The sequence below is a fragment of the Fusarium sambucinum genome, chromosome I (genome assembly GCF_050947815.1).
Source record: "Fusarium sambucinum isolate potato_lamoka chromosome I, whole genome shotgun sequence".
NCBI classification, from domain to species: Eukaryota; Fungi; Ascomycota; class Sordariomycetes; order Hypocreales; family Nectriaceae; genus Fusarium; species Fusarium sambucinum.
This window is the reverse complement of record NC_139294.1, coordinates 8154050-8169316: the sequence shown is the minus strand read 5'-3', so window position 1 is coordinate 8169316 and position 15267 is coordinate 8154050. Positions and strand designations below refer to the sequence as shown.

General features: G+C 49.9%; 4 protein-coding genes across 4 annotated transcripts; 2 read left to right on the top strand and 2 right to left on the bottom strand.

Moving 5' to 3' along the window:
- Nucleotides 1–613: 613 nt before the first annotated feature.
- FSST1_005395 (YL1 nuclear protein-domain-containing protein) lies at nucleotides 614–3114 on the bottom strand (the record flags this gene model as incomplete). Its single annotated transcript, XM_083231665.1, has 3 exons — nucleotides 614–645; nucleotides 717–1130; nucleotides 1188–3114. 3 exons carry the CDS (start codon nucleotides 3112–3114, stop codon nucleotides 614–616), a joined length of 2373 nt encoding a protein of 790 aa, XP_083088825.1.
- Nucleotides 3115–3743: 629 nt separating this feature from the next.
- On the bottom strand, nucleotides 3744–5621 carry FSST1_005394 (triglyceride lipase ATG15; the record flags this gene model as incomplete). The annotated part of the gene is made up of 1 exon (XM_083231664.1): nucleotides 3744–5621. The coding sequence occupies one exon, from the start codon at nucleotides 5619–5621 to the stop codon at nucleotides 3744–3746; it is 1878 nt and encodes a 625-aa protein (XP_083088824.1).
- Nucleotides 5622–6299: 678 nt separating this feature from the next.
- Nucleotides 6300–8255, top strand: FSST1_005393 (uncharacterized protein; the record flags this gene model as incomplete). The annotated part of the gene is made up of 4 exons (XM_083231663.1): nucleotides 6300–6310; nucleotides 6440–7165; nucleotides 7245–7616; nucleotides 7667–8255. The coding sequence occupies 4 exons, from the start codon at nucleotides 6300–6302 to the stop codon at nucleotides 8253–8255; spliced, it is 1698 nt and encodes a 565-aa protein (XP_083088823.1).
- A 5356-nt stretch (nucleotides 8256–13611) lies between these two features.
- FSST1_005392 (basic helix-loop-helix domain-containing protein) lies at nucleotides 13612–15051 on the top strand (the record flags this gene model as incomplete). The annotated part of the gene is made up of 1 exon (XM_083231662.1): nucleotides 13612–15051. One exon carries the CDS (start codon nucleotides 13612–13614, stop codon nucleotides 15049–15051), a length of 1440 nt encoding a protein of 479 aa, XP_083088822.1.
- Between the last annotated feature and the right edge of the window lie 216 nt (nucleotides 15052–15267).

The following is a 15267-nucleotide window of genomic DNA, read 5'->3' as shown; positions in this document are numbered from 1 at the left end:
GGCGTTGGAGATGAGAAAACGGGTTGGCGCAATCATCTGTGGGCAGCTGGACAAGCTGGCAATATATACGGATCCCTTCGGGATGGTAATAAGGAATGGATTAGGGCGAAAGGAAAACATAAAAAGGAAACATAAAGAGGGGGAAGGGATGGGGATATGGTTCACGAGACAGACGGACGACATGGCAGTTATTGCAACACGACTGGAAAATCAGGGTTCTCAGAAGCACGGTTTGCGGATTGGGCCATTTGCTTAGATTCTCGTCCAGTAAAATGGTTCATATCGCAAAACGTCGGATTTTAGATCAAATAATAAGGCAAACATGACAATTCACAATACTGACCCAGTTCCGTCACATAATTCTCGTCCATTCATCATTTGTTTAATAGAACGTGACAATAAAAAAAAAATTTCATGTCGAAGCCTGTTTTCTCCGACCCAGATATGTGTATTTCTACGTAGTGATGTATGTTGTAATGGCTATCATGTTATCATATCGACTCCCTCAAAACCAATGGCGTGTCTATCAGACACTATTACTATGTGTACAAGAAAAAAGAATGCCTTCGGTGCCCGAATGGAATACTATGGCCCCCTTTCGAGTCGGCACTTATTATGGATTGCTTTTAGTAGAGTTTGTTAGGACTGAGTAGGGGTTGTTGCGGCCGCTGGGTTAGTGGCATTTGTAGATCCAACGACTGCCGGTGACGCCGTACTGGGTTGTGTAGCCTTGCTGGGCTCTAAATTTGGTGGTGTGGAGGACCCTTGTTCAATCCCAGTCATATTCTCACCAGGAGTTTGGATTTCCGACGCTACCTCAGGGGTCTTGATCTCAGGGTTTGGGTTCTGGGCATCAACGGCATCTTTAACTTTGACGTCCTCATTAGGGGGGGTGGGCTTCTTCTTGGGCCCCTTCTTCTCAGGGTTCAAGAAACGCTCAGGGACGCCTCTCGCAGCATATGTTCCGCTGCCAACCCAAGCACCCAGAATATGGCTCCATCGGTACTCTCCGCGGGTGAGGCGTTGAATCTCGCGATACGCGTAGGCGTTATAGTAGTGGAGACCAGTGCGTGGATCACGATACCGAGCGGGATGGTTTGTGATGACGCAAAGCGGTGCAGGGGAAGGTTCTGCGATGATAAGTAAACGTCCCAAAGCAGGGCTTCGTAGGAGATGTGCAATCTTACTTGAGAGCCTATTCATCTTGCGGCCGAAGATGATCTGGGTTTGGATGCTACGGTCCTTGAGGACATTTTCGTCAAAGCTTTGAAATACTATAGCATTTCGGGCTCCGGTTGATGGTTGAGGCTGGGATTCGTGGGTTTGAGCTACTGCGGAGTTGTCGTGAGTAGAGGATTTGGCCGGAAGAGTGGACGAGTTAGGAACTGGTTGAAGATTTGTCGTAGAAGATGCTGGTGCAGCTGCTGTCGAAGGGGTTGCTTGAGAGTCAGGGATAATAGTTGAGGCATTGTTGGTAGGGGTGGCAGTAGACAAAGTGGGTGGCATAACACTTTGAGATGTATTTGGTGGTGCAAGGACATTAGATTTGGGGTTACCGAAACTCATCATTGGAGGTACGACTCCGTTGCCGCCGATGCCTAAGGGCGGAGCGAGTATAGGGGCTGCAAGAACCCCGGATGGTTTGGAATCTGGCGGACGAGACAGTCCTGATGTAGGAACGGCAAAGGAGGTTGTGGACGTTGAACCAGCTGGTGTAGGCGGAGGCGGAGACGGCGCGACGAGGCCACTCGGAGGAGGGCTCGGTGCTGATAGGATTTTTGATGACGGAAGAGTTGGAGCGGCGAGGCCATTATGTGGTGGGTGAGGCGGTGGAGGCATTGCCAAAGAAGGGCTGGCATCTTCAGTCTTGAGCATAGCAGAAGGCATGCCATCTTGTGTTGTTGTTGAAGATGAATCTTGAGGCTTTGAAATACAGTCATCGCCTTTGATCGGGGCAGGCGTTTTTGTTTCTTTCGATTCTGTTGCTACAGGCGGTGCGGACGAAGCTGGTGCCGGTGGTTGGCTTTGTGGTGGCTGTTCCTTGGTATTTGAAGCGTCAACAAGAGCAGCAGTGCCATTGCCTTCCGCTCTTTGTCCCTCCACCGTAGCCGTCTTTCCCACATCTTGATCCTTCTCTTTGCCCTTCGCTTTCTCGCCCCTCTTCCTCTTCTCCTTCGCTGGCTCCTCGATCACCATATGCCTTCCCATCCATTCCCCAATACCACTCCAGAAAGTAATCACGGGTCCTTTTAGGGTTCTGTTGTGAAGAGCTGCCAATTTTGCTCGACGTTCCTCCTCACGTTGCTTCTCGGCTTCCTCCCACCGATTCAGACTTTTGCTATTTCGTTTCTCGACAATAGCTGCCTCTCGGAGCCTCTCTTCCTGCGTCATCGGTGGTTTCTTCATCGCCTCTAGCTTAGCCGCCTTCTTCTGCATCTGAGCTAGCTGTTTTATTCGGCGCTCCTCTCGCTCCACCATTTGCTGATGGAGCTGCTCCTTTGACAGGCGTGTCGTCTGACGGGATGAGGCTCGAGTCGGTAGGTCGGCGGCTGAAGGCAACCATGAAGTGCGCTCGGATTTCTTCTTTGGTCGCGGTGTCGGTCTCAGGGGCGCTGATGACGTTCTGGTCGTGGGATCGATTCGGACTTTCTTGCGGAACTTGGCGGGGATGGCTTCTTGAGCTTTTCGCTTGCGCTGAGCAGCACGACGCTCCTTTGCCTGCTTTTCCAACTCCTTCTCTCCCTCAAGATCATCGTCGTTGTTGCCATTATCATCATCGTCGTCTGAAGAGTCCATTTGCACATCGGAGGCATTCTCATCAACTTCAGAGAAGCCCTGATCGTTCTCGTCTTCGGCAAAAAGTAGTTCAAGGTCGGAATCGGGCTCCTCGTTGGCAAGCATCGATTTCATTCGGTTGCCAGCAGTGGAACGGCGCTCTCGAGTCGTGGCGAGCCATTCTACCGTACCTCCGCTATTGACCTGGCTATCGGCGTCTTTGCTGGGACTTTTTCTCTTCTCAACTTCGTCGTCGCTGGGGGTCGAGGGGAAGTCGCTAAGGCTGGACACAGAAGACATAGGGGACTCTCCCCAAGTAGGGATGTTTGTCGGTTCCATCGCGAATAATCAATGATTTAGGCGACTCAAGTTTATGAATATCACATGGCGTTTCCTAAACGATAACCAAAATGACGCCAATGAATATTGTGATGTTGCGGCTACACGCCTGGTGGTTGGAAGATGCAAGTGGACGCGTTGTAGGTGGGGAGAAGTTGGATGGATATTTTTTTTTTAGTTGCTGACATCACAACAGACAGTGTAATATGATAGGTGCATTCCAGTGGCACATGCAGCAACCCTTTGCATAAAGAGGAATAAATATATTCATTAATAACCATATCTCATGTCTAGCCTTGTAAATCTCCTAAATGTGCATTCTTCAGATGTGGATCACATATGCGTGACCTATTAAACTCCTAATCTAACGCCGTTTTGGTCAATGAACCAAGTACGAACTCCATCCTCATGGCTCTCATGAGTGTTATGCAGAATGTGTCAAGCAATACGACCACCCATCCAGTGGTTATGTCTGTCTCTAGATCAACGCGCAAGCAGGCATAAAAACAAATAAAACTGCTATCGGGGTCTAGGTGAATCTATGCATCACCTTTTCCTCCAGCCAAGTTGCGTTGGCAATGCTATGAACTCACAAGGCCGGTTTGAGGGGCAGTCCTGTAAATCACCTCTTACATCTCATCTGTAGCAAACTCGAGGTCTTCAATGACCCATTCTTTGCAGACTCCGAACCAATTACGAGAAAGGCACCTCTGAGTCTCTGGCAAGGCCGTGTTAAAACTATCATCTGTTGTACCTGTAGGTGCAGCGGTAACAGGTACCCTGGTTACTTGACCAGGCTCGGCAGTTGTCGTCGCCTCTGCCTCGTCGCGGCATCCCCAGAACCTGCCAGGAGTTTCGCAAGTTGTTGTGGATGAAGCCTCTGTGGTTGTAGTAGTGCTGCTCTCTGCTGTCGTTTTATCTTTGCAACCGAACCATCCAGGGGTCTCGCATGTAGACGTAGAAGATGATGTGGTTGATGTCGTCGTTGTCACCGGCGTGGTCTTGTCAAGACAGCCCCACCAGCCAGGCGTTTCACAGGTTGATGTACGGGTTCGAGTGCGTGTCGTACTGGTAGTCGAGGATGAAGATGTTGTGGTAGTCTCAGTCCCATTGCTCTCGTACATCTTCCACTGGGCGCAGTCGCGACACTCGGGGGTCCGTTTGCACTCTGGGACACCGTCATACTTTTTGATAACATCGTCTATAACCGAGCGAATGCGATGTGTACCGATGCCGACTCTCCACCCTTTGTCGGCGACAACGTCGTAGACGCATTCATAACCGGCATGACAAGCACTCTCCATAGCATAACCACCATACGTGCATGAAGCCGTTGCACCGTTGCAGGTTCCGATGTATACGGGGTCCGCCGTGTGGCCAAAGTGGAATGTGCCTGTGTTCTCGCGCATTTGAGGGTAGTCAGCACTGGCGCCAGGAGGGACTGGTAGGCCGAGTCTGGAAGCTGGGAGAGCTTCTGGGACAGCCTCAAAGGTAACAACAGGTAAGCCGTATGTCATACCCAGCATCGAAGTCACGGCACCACCGAGCGAATGGCCCGTGAGCCATACCTGAGCGTCGGGATAAAGCTCTGTGACATTTGAATACAGTTCGCGGGCTGCGCCGTAATATCTGTTCTCGTCCCTCAGAGCCTGGACAACACATGTGTTGTTACAAGAATATGTACCGGTGGCACAGTCACAGACTTGGTGCCAAGTCCACTGGCCTTGCTGGGCGCAACAGCAACTGAAAAAGAGGTTATCGTTGACTTTGTCATTAGTAGTGGTTCCTTCTCCATCAAAGACAGCTGTCGTTGTGCCCTTCAGCCCAATGACAATCGTCGAATTGTTGTCATCAACAAAAACATGCCCACGAAGACCGTCGGACTCCCATCCGAAATCGGCGCTGCGGTTCCATTGCTCTCCAACATCCTCCCAATCGGCATCAGTATCATGCTCGACGTATGCGTTGGCAGTCATAAGAGCTAGGGTGAGAACAGTGTCCTTATCCTTGATATCAGGAGATGAAACTTGATCCATGGTCCACGCTGATGCATCAAGCACAGCTGCGTATCCTCGCTGTCGCGACTCAGCCACCATGGGGTCGACAACTGACGGCCTTCGATCAGCTAAACGTTGGATTGTCTCGGGACGACTCTTGGCTTTCAATCGAAGAATATCATATTCGTCGAAATCGTCTTCTGCAGCCAGGTAAACCCTTGACTGGTCATGGATGACATCCCGCTTCCGATGAAGGCTAGGATGGAGATGGGTACCATGGTGGTATATGTGACGGAGACTGAACGTGTGCTCGGCAGGTTCAGGAATTCTGGGGGCTGATGGAAGGACTGGACCAGGAGGTAATATAATGTTATCGTGGAGCCGGTCACTGAAATCGCTGGATGCGGAAGATGGTAAAAATGCGAGGAAGGATAACAATAGAGTAGCGGTTACGCGGGCAGTCGAGGCGCATCGGAATCCCGACAAACGGGAGCGACGATTTATTGTCATGGCGGCATTAACTACCCCAGTAGCTAGATGGTGACCAGAAGTGCTGTTGATATGGATGAAAAGAAATGGAAAGAAAAGAAGATGAGATGGCGGACAGAAAGATGGACGAAGACGAAGGCGACTGCTATCAAGCCTATGATGTTATGCACGCTATCGCTGGGTGGAGACTAGGATGAAGGGTCACATGGGTGGGCGACGTAGGCCGTTGGGGAAGCCTATGTGGTGCACGGGGCTCTGGGGCTCCGATGAGTAGTTGATCAACAATTACGACTAACCTATTTGTAAAGTATATTCACATGATGTTTGTTTAATCATGAAAAGATTTAAGCGGAAGTGATAACATGTCGTAACAAGGCCTTGGCTGACAGTACCTATCAACCTCCATACTAACTTAAGGTACCTACAAAATAGTGCCCGGACGGACCTGCATGACTTCCGACTTCCTGCTTCCCCAGCAAAACCGGAGCTCTAGAAAAAGTGGACCCCTTAAATGGCCTTTCCGCGTGAGGACGCGTTAGAGCGCGAACCTTTTGGCTGACTGAGTGTCTTCTCAAATTTCCAAATAGACGTCGCAACTTTACTCCGTTATCTTAGCCAACACAAAGCCGAAGACGGCATCCCCATCACTACCTCTACAACCAATTTCTTCCAAGAAAGAACTCTCGCTCAGTCGTCGCAATGACTGCTATGTACGTCGTCATCCACAAATTCCCCTTTTCCTTTTGTCTTTCCAGGCTAGCTTGACTTTTCTTGAGCTTTCTTTGCGTGAACTCGTAACCATTACCGCAGCAACCACTAACGGAATCATCAATTTGCAGCGAGAGTTTCGATAACATCTACTTGGATCTCTCCAAGGAGAGCGGAAAGTGCAGATTTGCCGAGACCGGTTTCGGATGGAAGCCTGTTGGCGGCGGCGATACCTTCACCCTCGATCACAACAACATCGCCTCTGCGCAATGGAGTCGCGCCGCCAAGGGATACGAGATCAAGATTGTCCAGCGTTCAAAATCAGGCATCATCCAGCTCGATGGATTCCAGCAGGAAGACTACGATCGACTTGCCAAGGTGTTCAAGAACTGGTATAGCACTGCCCTAGAGAGCAAGGAGCATGCTCTGCGCGGATGGAATTGGGGCAAGGCTGAATTCTCCAAATCCGAGCTCACCTTTAGCGTCCAAAACCGACCTGCTTTCGAGCTAGCATATTCAGAAATCGGCAACACCAACCTGGCTGGTCGAAATGAGGTTGCAGTCGAGATGGCTCTGCCAGAGTCGGGTGCCAATGCCCAACTTGGCGGCGCCCGGTCCAAGGGCTCCAAAGCTGCCGCCGGCCGGGATCAGCTTGTCGAGATGCGATTCTACATTCCCGGTGTGACGACCCGAAAAGAGGCTGAAGGAGAGGACGCTGGTAGTGATGCCGGTAACGACGAGCAAGAAAAGAACGCCGCGACTCTATTCTACGAAACTTTGATCGATAAGGCCGAGATTGGCGAGACTGCTGGCGATACTATTGCCACCTTCCTGGACGTCCTACATCTCACCCCCAGGTATGCCTTGAAAATATGCGGCCATGCCCACGTCGCATTTCTGTCATAGTTTGTGCGTCTACTAATGTGTTTCAAACAGAGGACGTTTCGATATCGATATGTACGAAGCCTCTTTCCGACTTCGAGGCAAAACATACGACTACAAGATTCAATACGAGGCTATCAAGAAGTTTATGGTACTTCCTAAGCCTGATGAGGTGCACTACATGCTTGTCATGGGTCTTGATCCACCTCTGCGCCAGGGTCAAACACGATACCCATTCGTTGTAATGCAATTTAAGAAAGACGAGGAGGTCACAATTGACCTGAACCTCAACGAGGACGAGCTCAAGAGCAAGTACCAAGATAAGCTTGAGCCTCATTACGAGGAACCCCTCCATCAAGTTGTGGCCAAGATATTCCGTGGCCTGGGCAACAGGAAGATTTCATCTCCTGCCAAGGACTTTATCACGTATGTATCCTGTACTTTGTCGACTGATCCAATTGCTGACCTGTGTTTAGACACCGCAACCAATACGGCATCAAGTGCTCTATCAAGGCAAGCGAGGGTTTCCTCTACTGCCTCGAGAAAGCCTTTATGTTTGTGCCTAAGCCCGCTACATATATCGCGTATGAGCAGACTCAATCGGTCACTTTCTCGCGTGTTAGTGGAGCTGTTTCGGCACTGTCGACATTCGACATCACAGTTCTTCTCAAGAACGGCGCCGGCTCATCTCAGTTCAGCAACATTAGTCGTGAGGATCTCAAGGCTCTTGAAAGCTTCTTCAAGCTCAAGGGCCTACGGGTCAAGAACGAGATTGATGAGGATGCCAACCTCCTTGCTGCTGCCATGAACCAGCAGATGGACGATTCCGAAGACGAGGTGGCCGTCAAGGCTGATCGCGGCTCGGCTGATGAAGACGAAGAGAGTGTGGATGAAGATTTCCGCACTGACAGTGAAAGCGATGTTGCAGAAGAGTACGATAGTGCCCACGAGAGTGATGGCTCTGGCAGCGACGAAAGCAACGTAGACGAAGACGAGCAGGACAACGATGATGACGACGGGGAGGACGAAGAGGAGCGCCCCAAGAAGAAGAAGAAGACGGGCTAAACGCCCTATCTACTCAAAGTGCCAGCGCGGTTTTAACTGTCGACATGAGACAAAAGCAGACTAATGGGAACGGGACTGAGGAAAACTCATGGTCTTTGGGGTAGAGATATCAACGGCGTTCAGGCTAGACAGAACATTAAACTTCATTCTAGGTTCATGTGATGATAGTTTCACAAATATCGACATTTTCTTTTCGTATTGGCAGGCCCTTTACTTCACTTGCATGATTCATGTCCAACATGGGTTTACGGTGAGGGCTAGTCATGGCAACATAGCACTACAGTCAACAGAGCTTGGCAATATGCTTAACGCGTGAGTATGATACGCTGGTGACAAGTAGGAGCCCGCTGTGTAGGCTGTATATGCCTTTGATGTGTTGGATCATTTAGGCTGTATCCTGGACCCTTGGGAACAACACTTTGATGCCCATCTTTCTCAGCCGCAAAGAACGTCATCTACCTATCAAAGTCCCCCTTGTGGGTTTTCAGCTTGTCCAGAGCACCAACCTCACCATTGTTGTGTCTTGGGCGGTTAATCTGCAAGGGTGCCAGGGACTAAGTCGAAGGCAGACAACTATGTAGATTTTGCTAAAGAAAAAGCAACGTCAACTAGTCTAGTCTATATATCCGGACGGCTTTTGTAGATCATTCTTCTGCACCTCTGTGCTTGTACCTAGTAGTTATACACATGCGTGCGCATATAGGGTCTTTCTGTTTCTTAGGTGGAGACAAGTTGTTATTTGTTGAATATGCTCGGCTTGGCCCCCGGCGATCAGGGGGGGGGGGGTTCCTAATCGGCGATGGCAGTTCAAACATATTCGAGAAAGCAACTACTGCAAGGCCAAGTGTGCAGAATCATGCAGGCTGGCAACTGGTTTGTGACCTGGATACCGAATACGCCTTTTACAATCTGCATTACCTATTCTGGTAAAAGTCAAGAAATCCCATGTCAAAAGGGTCCATTGATTGGTACCTAGGTCAACAAAGTTGCATTTCACTCTTTTCGCAGAAGTGACGCCCTTGTCGTTTAAGGTTTGAACAAAGATCAGATCAGCCAGGGTGTAAGCGAAGTGTTGCGTTTACCTAAGCCCAAGCCCAAGCTCAAAACACCGCGCGAAAAATGAAGAAAGAGAGAAGAGGGGAAAGGGAAAATCCTGTCAAGGTTGCTTCCGAGGTGCTTTGCCGTATACGTATAGGTATGCAGGTATGGCAAACAACGTGGTATGTGACAGCTCATACAGACTCCGGCTCCGAGGTGGGTTTGAGGGTTGAAATCATCCAGGTCAAAGCCAATTGTACATAAATGTTTCGCCCTTGCACGCACAAAGATTGCTTTGACGGCCAACAAACCATTCAGTCTGCAACATTACCTAGGGATTCTTCGTAAGTGGGTAACACAAAAAGACATTAGATTGGTATCGAAACTAGGTCTCATCCTGCTTAACTTCATGATCTGATAGTTTGATGGTACATTACGGGGAAACCCTCGTCAGGGACATAAACAAGCTTTGGCGCGATCATCATACCGACTATTCGTATAGACGTCTTTTGACATTGATAGGTATGTGTCAATGCAAACGTAATCTGCAAGACGTCATTTACGAAGTGTAAGTGGTAGAGAGCTGCTTCTTGTCTTTATATTCTAGTATAAATCCTCTGCCTCATCAAGTCTAGCAGTGCTCGCTCCTTCGTTATTACCACTACTGCTTGATCGTTAGAATACTAAGATCCACAATCCCATGCGCTTACCGTGTAGTACAGACCTGACAAGATCGAGGTACGCGGCCTGCATCGCACCTTCCCAAATGTTATGTTCCCCGTACGGGGCAGAGGAGAGTAGAGCAGAGGAAGAGCAGGGAGGGTAGAGGCTTGCCCTCTTGGGGACTTGTGCACCTACCTTATCTGTGTCCCGCCTGGGATATGTCAAAAGGAAAGTGCGCTCTCTTCCGGTAAAGACATCCTTCTGTTTCTGCTTCTCGCAACTGGTCAGATAGGAGGAGGCATGTACCCACAGTTGCCCATTACCATGGCTGAAAATAGAGGTTGTCAATCTCTCTGCCTCCAAAGTCAAGCTGCCATTCCGAATACCTACCTACCTATTCAACAATGCCGTATAAGGGCTATTCAATATCTCGATGTCCAAGTGCTAAACAAGCCACGAAAAGCCAGTTATGCAATCCCTACGTGAGATCTATGTGTCTCATAATCAGGAGAATCCCCTCCGAACAATGACACGCCCCGTCGATTGAACAATCAACTCTTGTTTCCTCCTTCGATGTCTCCGCTTTCTCTCGACTCACGGACATGAGATGAGAACATTGATACAGCCGGCGTCAATGTCGGGTACTATCAATAGGGTGTAGCCATCAAAAAGAGGCAATACCGGCCGAGACCAGTGACGTCGAACAAAAGAACGATACCAGACAATGAGCCTACCTTGAACAGTCACTGCCAAAATTTCAGTGCGCAAATGGGACCAAGTTGGGTTAATACATGGGCACGGCTTTTAGTCCACAAAAAACCGTTGTCTTCCAAGTTGACTCCCAACCCAACGCCGCCCCAATACCAGAATGACATATCAACTCAACGGCTAACAACCACATTCGGCTCCATCAGTCCCTAGTTTGCCTCGAAAGGTCTTAGCTTCAACATCCAACGTGAATCCCTTTAGCCCAGGGTCCTCCTTTCCCAGTCATGGCATACATTCTCGTTGGTTGGTACAAGCTTGCGACCCCCCTCCCCTGGCTATAGCCAGCCACCCCCCCGCTCCTCGGTTGCGAACCTGGGATCAGACCACCACAATGCAGACATACATACAGATTTAAGTGGTTTTTACGCGGGCTGACTTGAATCAGAGGCCGCGTACCTGGTGGCTCTGTTCCTGTCAAAATGTCAGATCAAGCAATGGTTCCATCTAGTTACAGTTATCATCTCCGTTCAGCTGGATCCGAAATAACCGGCTCGCAACACAATGCCGTGTTAACAAAGGCTCGTGATATTATCTGGTATCACTGTGGCGGTGCTTCTACCTCATTACACCAGGCATCTTGTTTCTTTGTCTAGTCACGGGTGATTTGTTCCCTGATGAACCACCTGAGGGTTGGGATACGGGCAGAAATAGGATTTGCCCGGGATACACAAGTTAACATTCTCCCCTGAAGACTTTCTTGTCAGTGGTGGTTTTTGCAATGGCATGAGTAGCATGAACCATATGACCAAATGCGAAGGCTCACAGCAATATGATGCAGTATTGCGCCAGACAAGACCCAGGGCAACACACTGACAGGGAGGTTCTATACATCTCTATGCACCTTTCCGGTTTAACATGTGAGCAATAGGGCTTGTTGTTAAGCAAATGACCAATAAAGGCTGAACGGGCAAGGCCTTGATGTGCCGATCACTTTACAAGCAAGAGCATGAATGGCACAAAGTACCACTTGCAGTCCCGGACCTAATCCCAGCCCCAGTCTCGGTGTTCTCCTCCCCCTCCAAGGGAGCCCACTACTTCCCAGCCCAGTTCCAGCTCGAGCTTGCCAGAAGCTGTCCTCAGGTCCCCTTTTGGGCGGTAAAGGCGGGGACGCTGGTCAATTCGATAGTCGAGTCATTCATTGCAATTACAATCAGGGCTTCGACTTGAATCCACACATGGCTCCTTCATCGTCCAGCATTGGCTTTCCCACGGCCACGGATACAAACCAGCCACATCCTCCTATTGGAAGCCTAATAGTTCACGTGGAGAAGGTACAAGAGCCTTGTCTTGCTTTAACACAACACCGTCAGTTTGCCCTATGTCATTTTCAACAAACCAATACTTAGCATATCCGATGCTGAGAGCAAATACGTGAGCACGTCAGAGAGTAGTCATCAAGGGCCTCGAACCACAATCTTTCCAGGCCCCGGGATAACATTGGATGTCCCCGTGACTCGTCACTCGACTCTGATAGCCTAAGGGGGAAGTGGCAGCAAACGGGGGAAAGAGAAGAAAGGGGTCGGCGACCGAGATACGAAGAGAGTCAAAGGCCATTTTGAAGACTCGACAGTCGATAGCGTGGCTGAGAAAGAAGCTGTGAGTAAATATGTGACGAGCTGAGCAAAGTCATCCAACCCAGCATGTGTTCAAACATTAATAATGACACGCAGCAGACACTAAGGAGCGACAGTGAGGGAATCCCGGGCTGCCGTAAAGTAGTGGGAAACAAGGCACGGTCACTCATTCGCTCATCGAGAAAGAAAGAAGCAAGGGCCTCTGCAGACATTCGATTCGTCGCTTGAGTTGATCGATTGTCTCGTGGTGCCGAGAAATCTCTTCGGTGGGGTGACATTTTATCTTGTGTTCGGCGGAAGCACGAGACTCCAGCACAGAACGGCCCCTCCTTGAAAGGAATAGGGCCATCGATTGTCGAGACTACCAACTGCCTGAGAATCGGCGCGGTGGCGCTAGAATTATCGAGCTGTCTCTGGTGACGTCGAAATCTGCGGCTTCCAATTGTCGTATAAGCACTTCGGGTCCCTTTAAATCACCAACTTTGGTGGCGAAGCGCGGTGCCGGCCGTGGGCACAGGCCGAGTGGTTCAGCAGAAGCTGTTTATCAAGACGTTCACAGATCGAAACTCAGTCGCTCCTGGCATCCGATACCATCCAAATCCTCATACTCGAGCGATAATAAGTTGCCTTCAAAGTGGTACATCCCAACGATACCTGCAACGCTAGGCATATAGCGCAAGAACCGAACGAATACCCAAGGGACGACCAGCACCCAGGTCCTACTGCAGCCACCGATTCAAATCCTTACTATGGCAGGGGACCACACTGGAGACCAGTCATTCTATGACTTTCTCATAGAAGAGCCAGAGGTACGTTGATTGGTGGTGTTTGTTGGGACGAAAATGTTTCGCTGTCCCCTTTTGCGATGTGAGTGTGAAGTGGTAAGTATCGCTAGCTCAAGATTGTTCTGTCGAGGTCAATGCTCAATAACATGGTTCATTTGCTGCAAAGCGAGTGAGATATGTCAACACCACATAGGACATCAGGCCAGTGGCGGGATCTCGACCGCACTGGCGTCCATATTTGCTATGACCCGGGCTCGCCTAAAAAAAATGGCATGAGCAATTGCGCTATGGCTCGTTGTCGCGACATGCCATGGTATCACAGAAAGATATGCGGTTCGGACGGAGCCAATTTCTTCGCAAATGTTTCTCTGCTGGTTCGAGTGGCGAAGAGCAGCCGAAAGAATGGAAGACGGAGGCGCGAGCAAGAATAGCAGTCTTGAGACTGAAGAAGTGGATGATTGAAGAGAAAATTGAGTTGAACAGAATTGAATCGATCGAGTCTAACGTTTGGCGTTTCCGTTGGAGTAGATGATAGCGCCGGCGCCACCCGGCCAATTCCCACCTCAACAGCCCATTTCGTCGCCGAATCGTACCAGTCGCAACACGCCGCTGCGGCCAGAAACGACCGAAATCGAGACCCACCACCATGCGAATCACCCGACAGCTTTACCGGTACTCGGAATGCAACTGCCGATACCAGGAACAGGAGCGGTACCTGAATCATCACGTGCCCAATCACGAGCTCACCTCAACCTCCAACTTGGCCTCGACTTACATGCGCCGTCTCATGAATCACATCTTTCTCATGGCGCTCCCCATGAGCAAGAGCACGCCCGCAAAATTCAAAGGCACGGGGCTCATTCAGCACATAGTTCGGCGGGTTTGCCACCCATTGGATTTGCAAGTCATCTTCCTCCTGCCTCATCGGGTCCTATGTCGTTGGATTGGAACATGTACCATGTTCCCCCAAATTTGCAGCTAAATCCGAATCAGTTTAATTTCGAGGTTCCAGGTCATTTGAGTGTATCTGCGCACCCGGCACACTTAGAACATTCAACCGCAAATCCAAACTCGTTCAACTACGCACACAGCATTGTTTCACCATCAAGCATACATCCAAACACTGCCCACTTCGACGGAGATATCCCAGGTCAGTGGGATGACTCCATAGGCCATGGTGCGACCACTCCAAAAGTGCGGACCCCCTCGCATCATGTCTCGAGCAATCCTTGGGCTGAGATAAACGAGCCCGTGGGCGACAGCAACTTGGCCCCTGTTTCCCGGCCACGAAAACCCGCTCGAGCAAGACGGCAAAAGAAGGAGCCTCGCAAGCTCTCGGATGCTTCTCAGGGAGCAGGGAGTAGTAGCACAGGTGGAACCGCTCATTCTGTTTCTGACGCTGCCAGTCCAAGTTCTACATCCCAACAGAGCCGTGTCAGTGTCGGCTCCAAGTCCGCCTCAATGACTTCAGCAGCCTCGACAACTTCCAGCCGGCAAAGCAAGCTTCGTAGTGCCTCTCGAACCTCCAAGAACAGTCGAGATAAACCAAACGACACAATCGAAGACCGTCGAACCCGAGCCTCGCATAATCTTGTTGAGAAACAATATCGAAACCGACTCAACGCCCAATTTGAATCGCTCCTACATGCTCTACCCGAACAAATACGGCACGGTGATAACGGAGGTGGTGATGGGAAAGAAGGCAACGAATCCGACCAGGCGAACGATCCTGACCGACGAGTCAGCAAGGGCGAGGTGCTCGAAATGGCTCGCAAGCATATTCAAGCACTAGAACGTGAAAGAAGTCAGTTGGAGCTTGAGAATCTTGAACTCCACGGAAATATACGAAAACTCAAAGAATCGGGGTCTGAAAGCATGGGTACGTCTGGTCAGGAGAGTTCTGTCGAGTCTGATGTTATCAAGAAAGAGACAAAGACGAGCGACGAAGATCAAAGCGAAGATCCATAGCTCAGAACGGCATCTTGGATAAGAAAAATTTGGACGAAAACAGGTTTCAAATGGCCAGACTGCGCATGGCAATGAGTTCTCAGATGTAGGCTTCCATTCCTGTTCCCAAAGGTTGCATTTCGCATCCAACGTATTCCCTCCCATGGCTATGTTTTGATTCCCATTTGATATAATTCCTTTATTTTCAAATCTCAATTGTATCATGAGGATGAATCA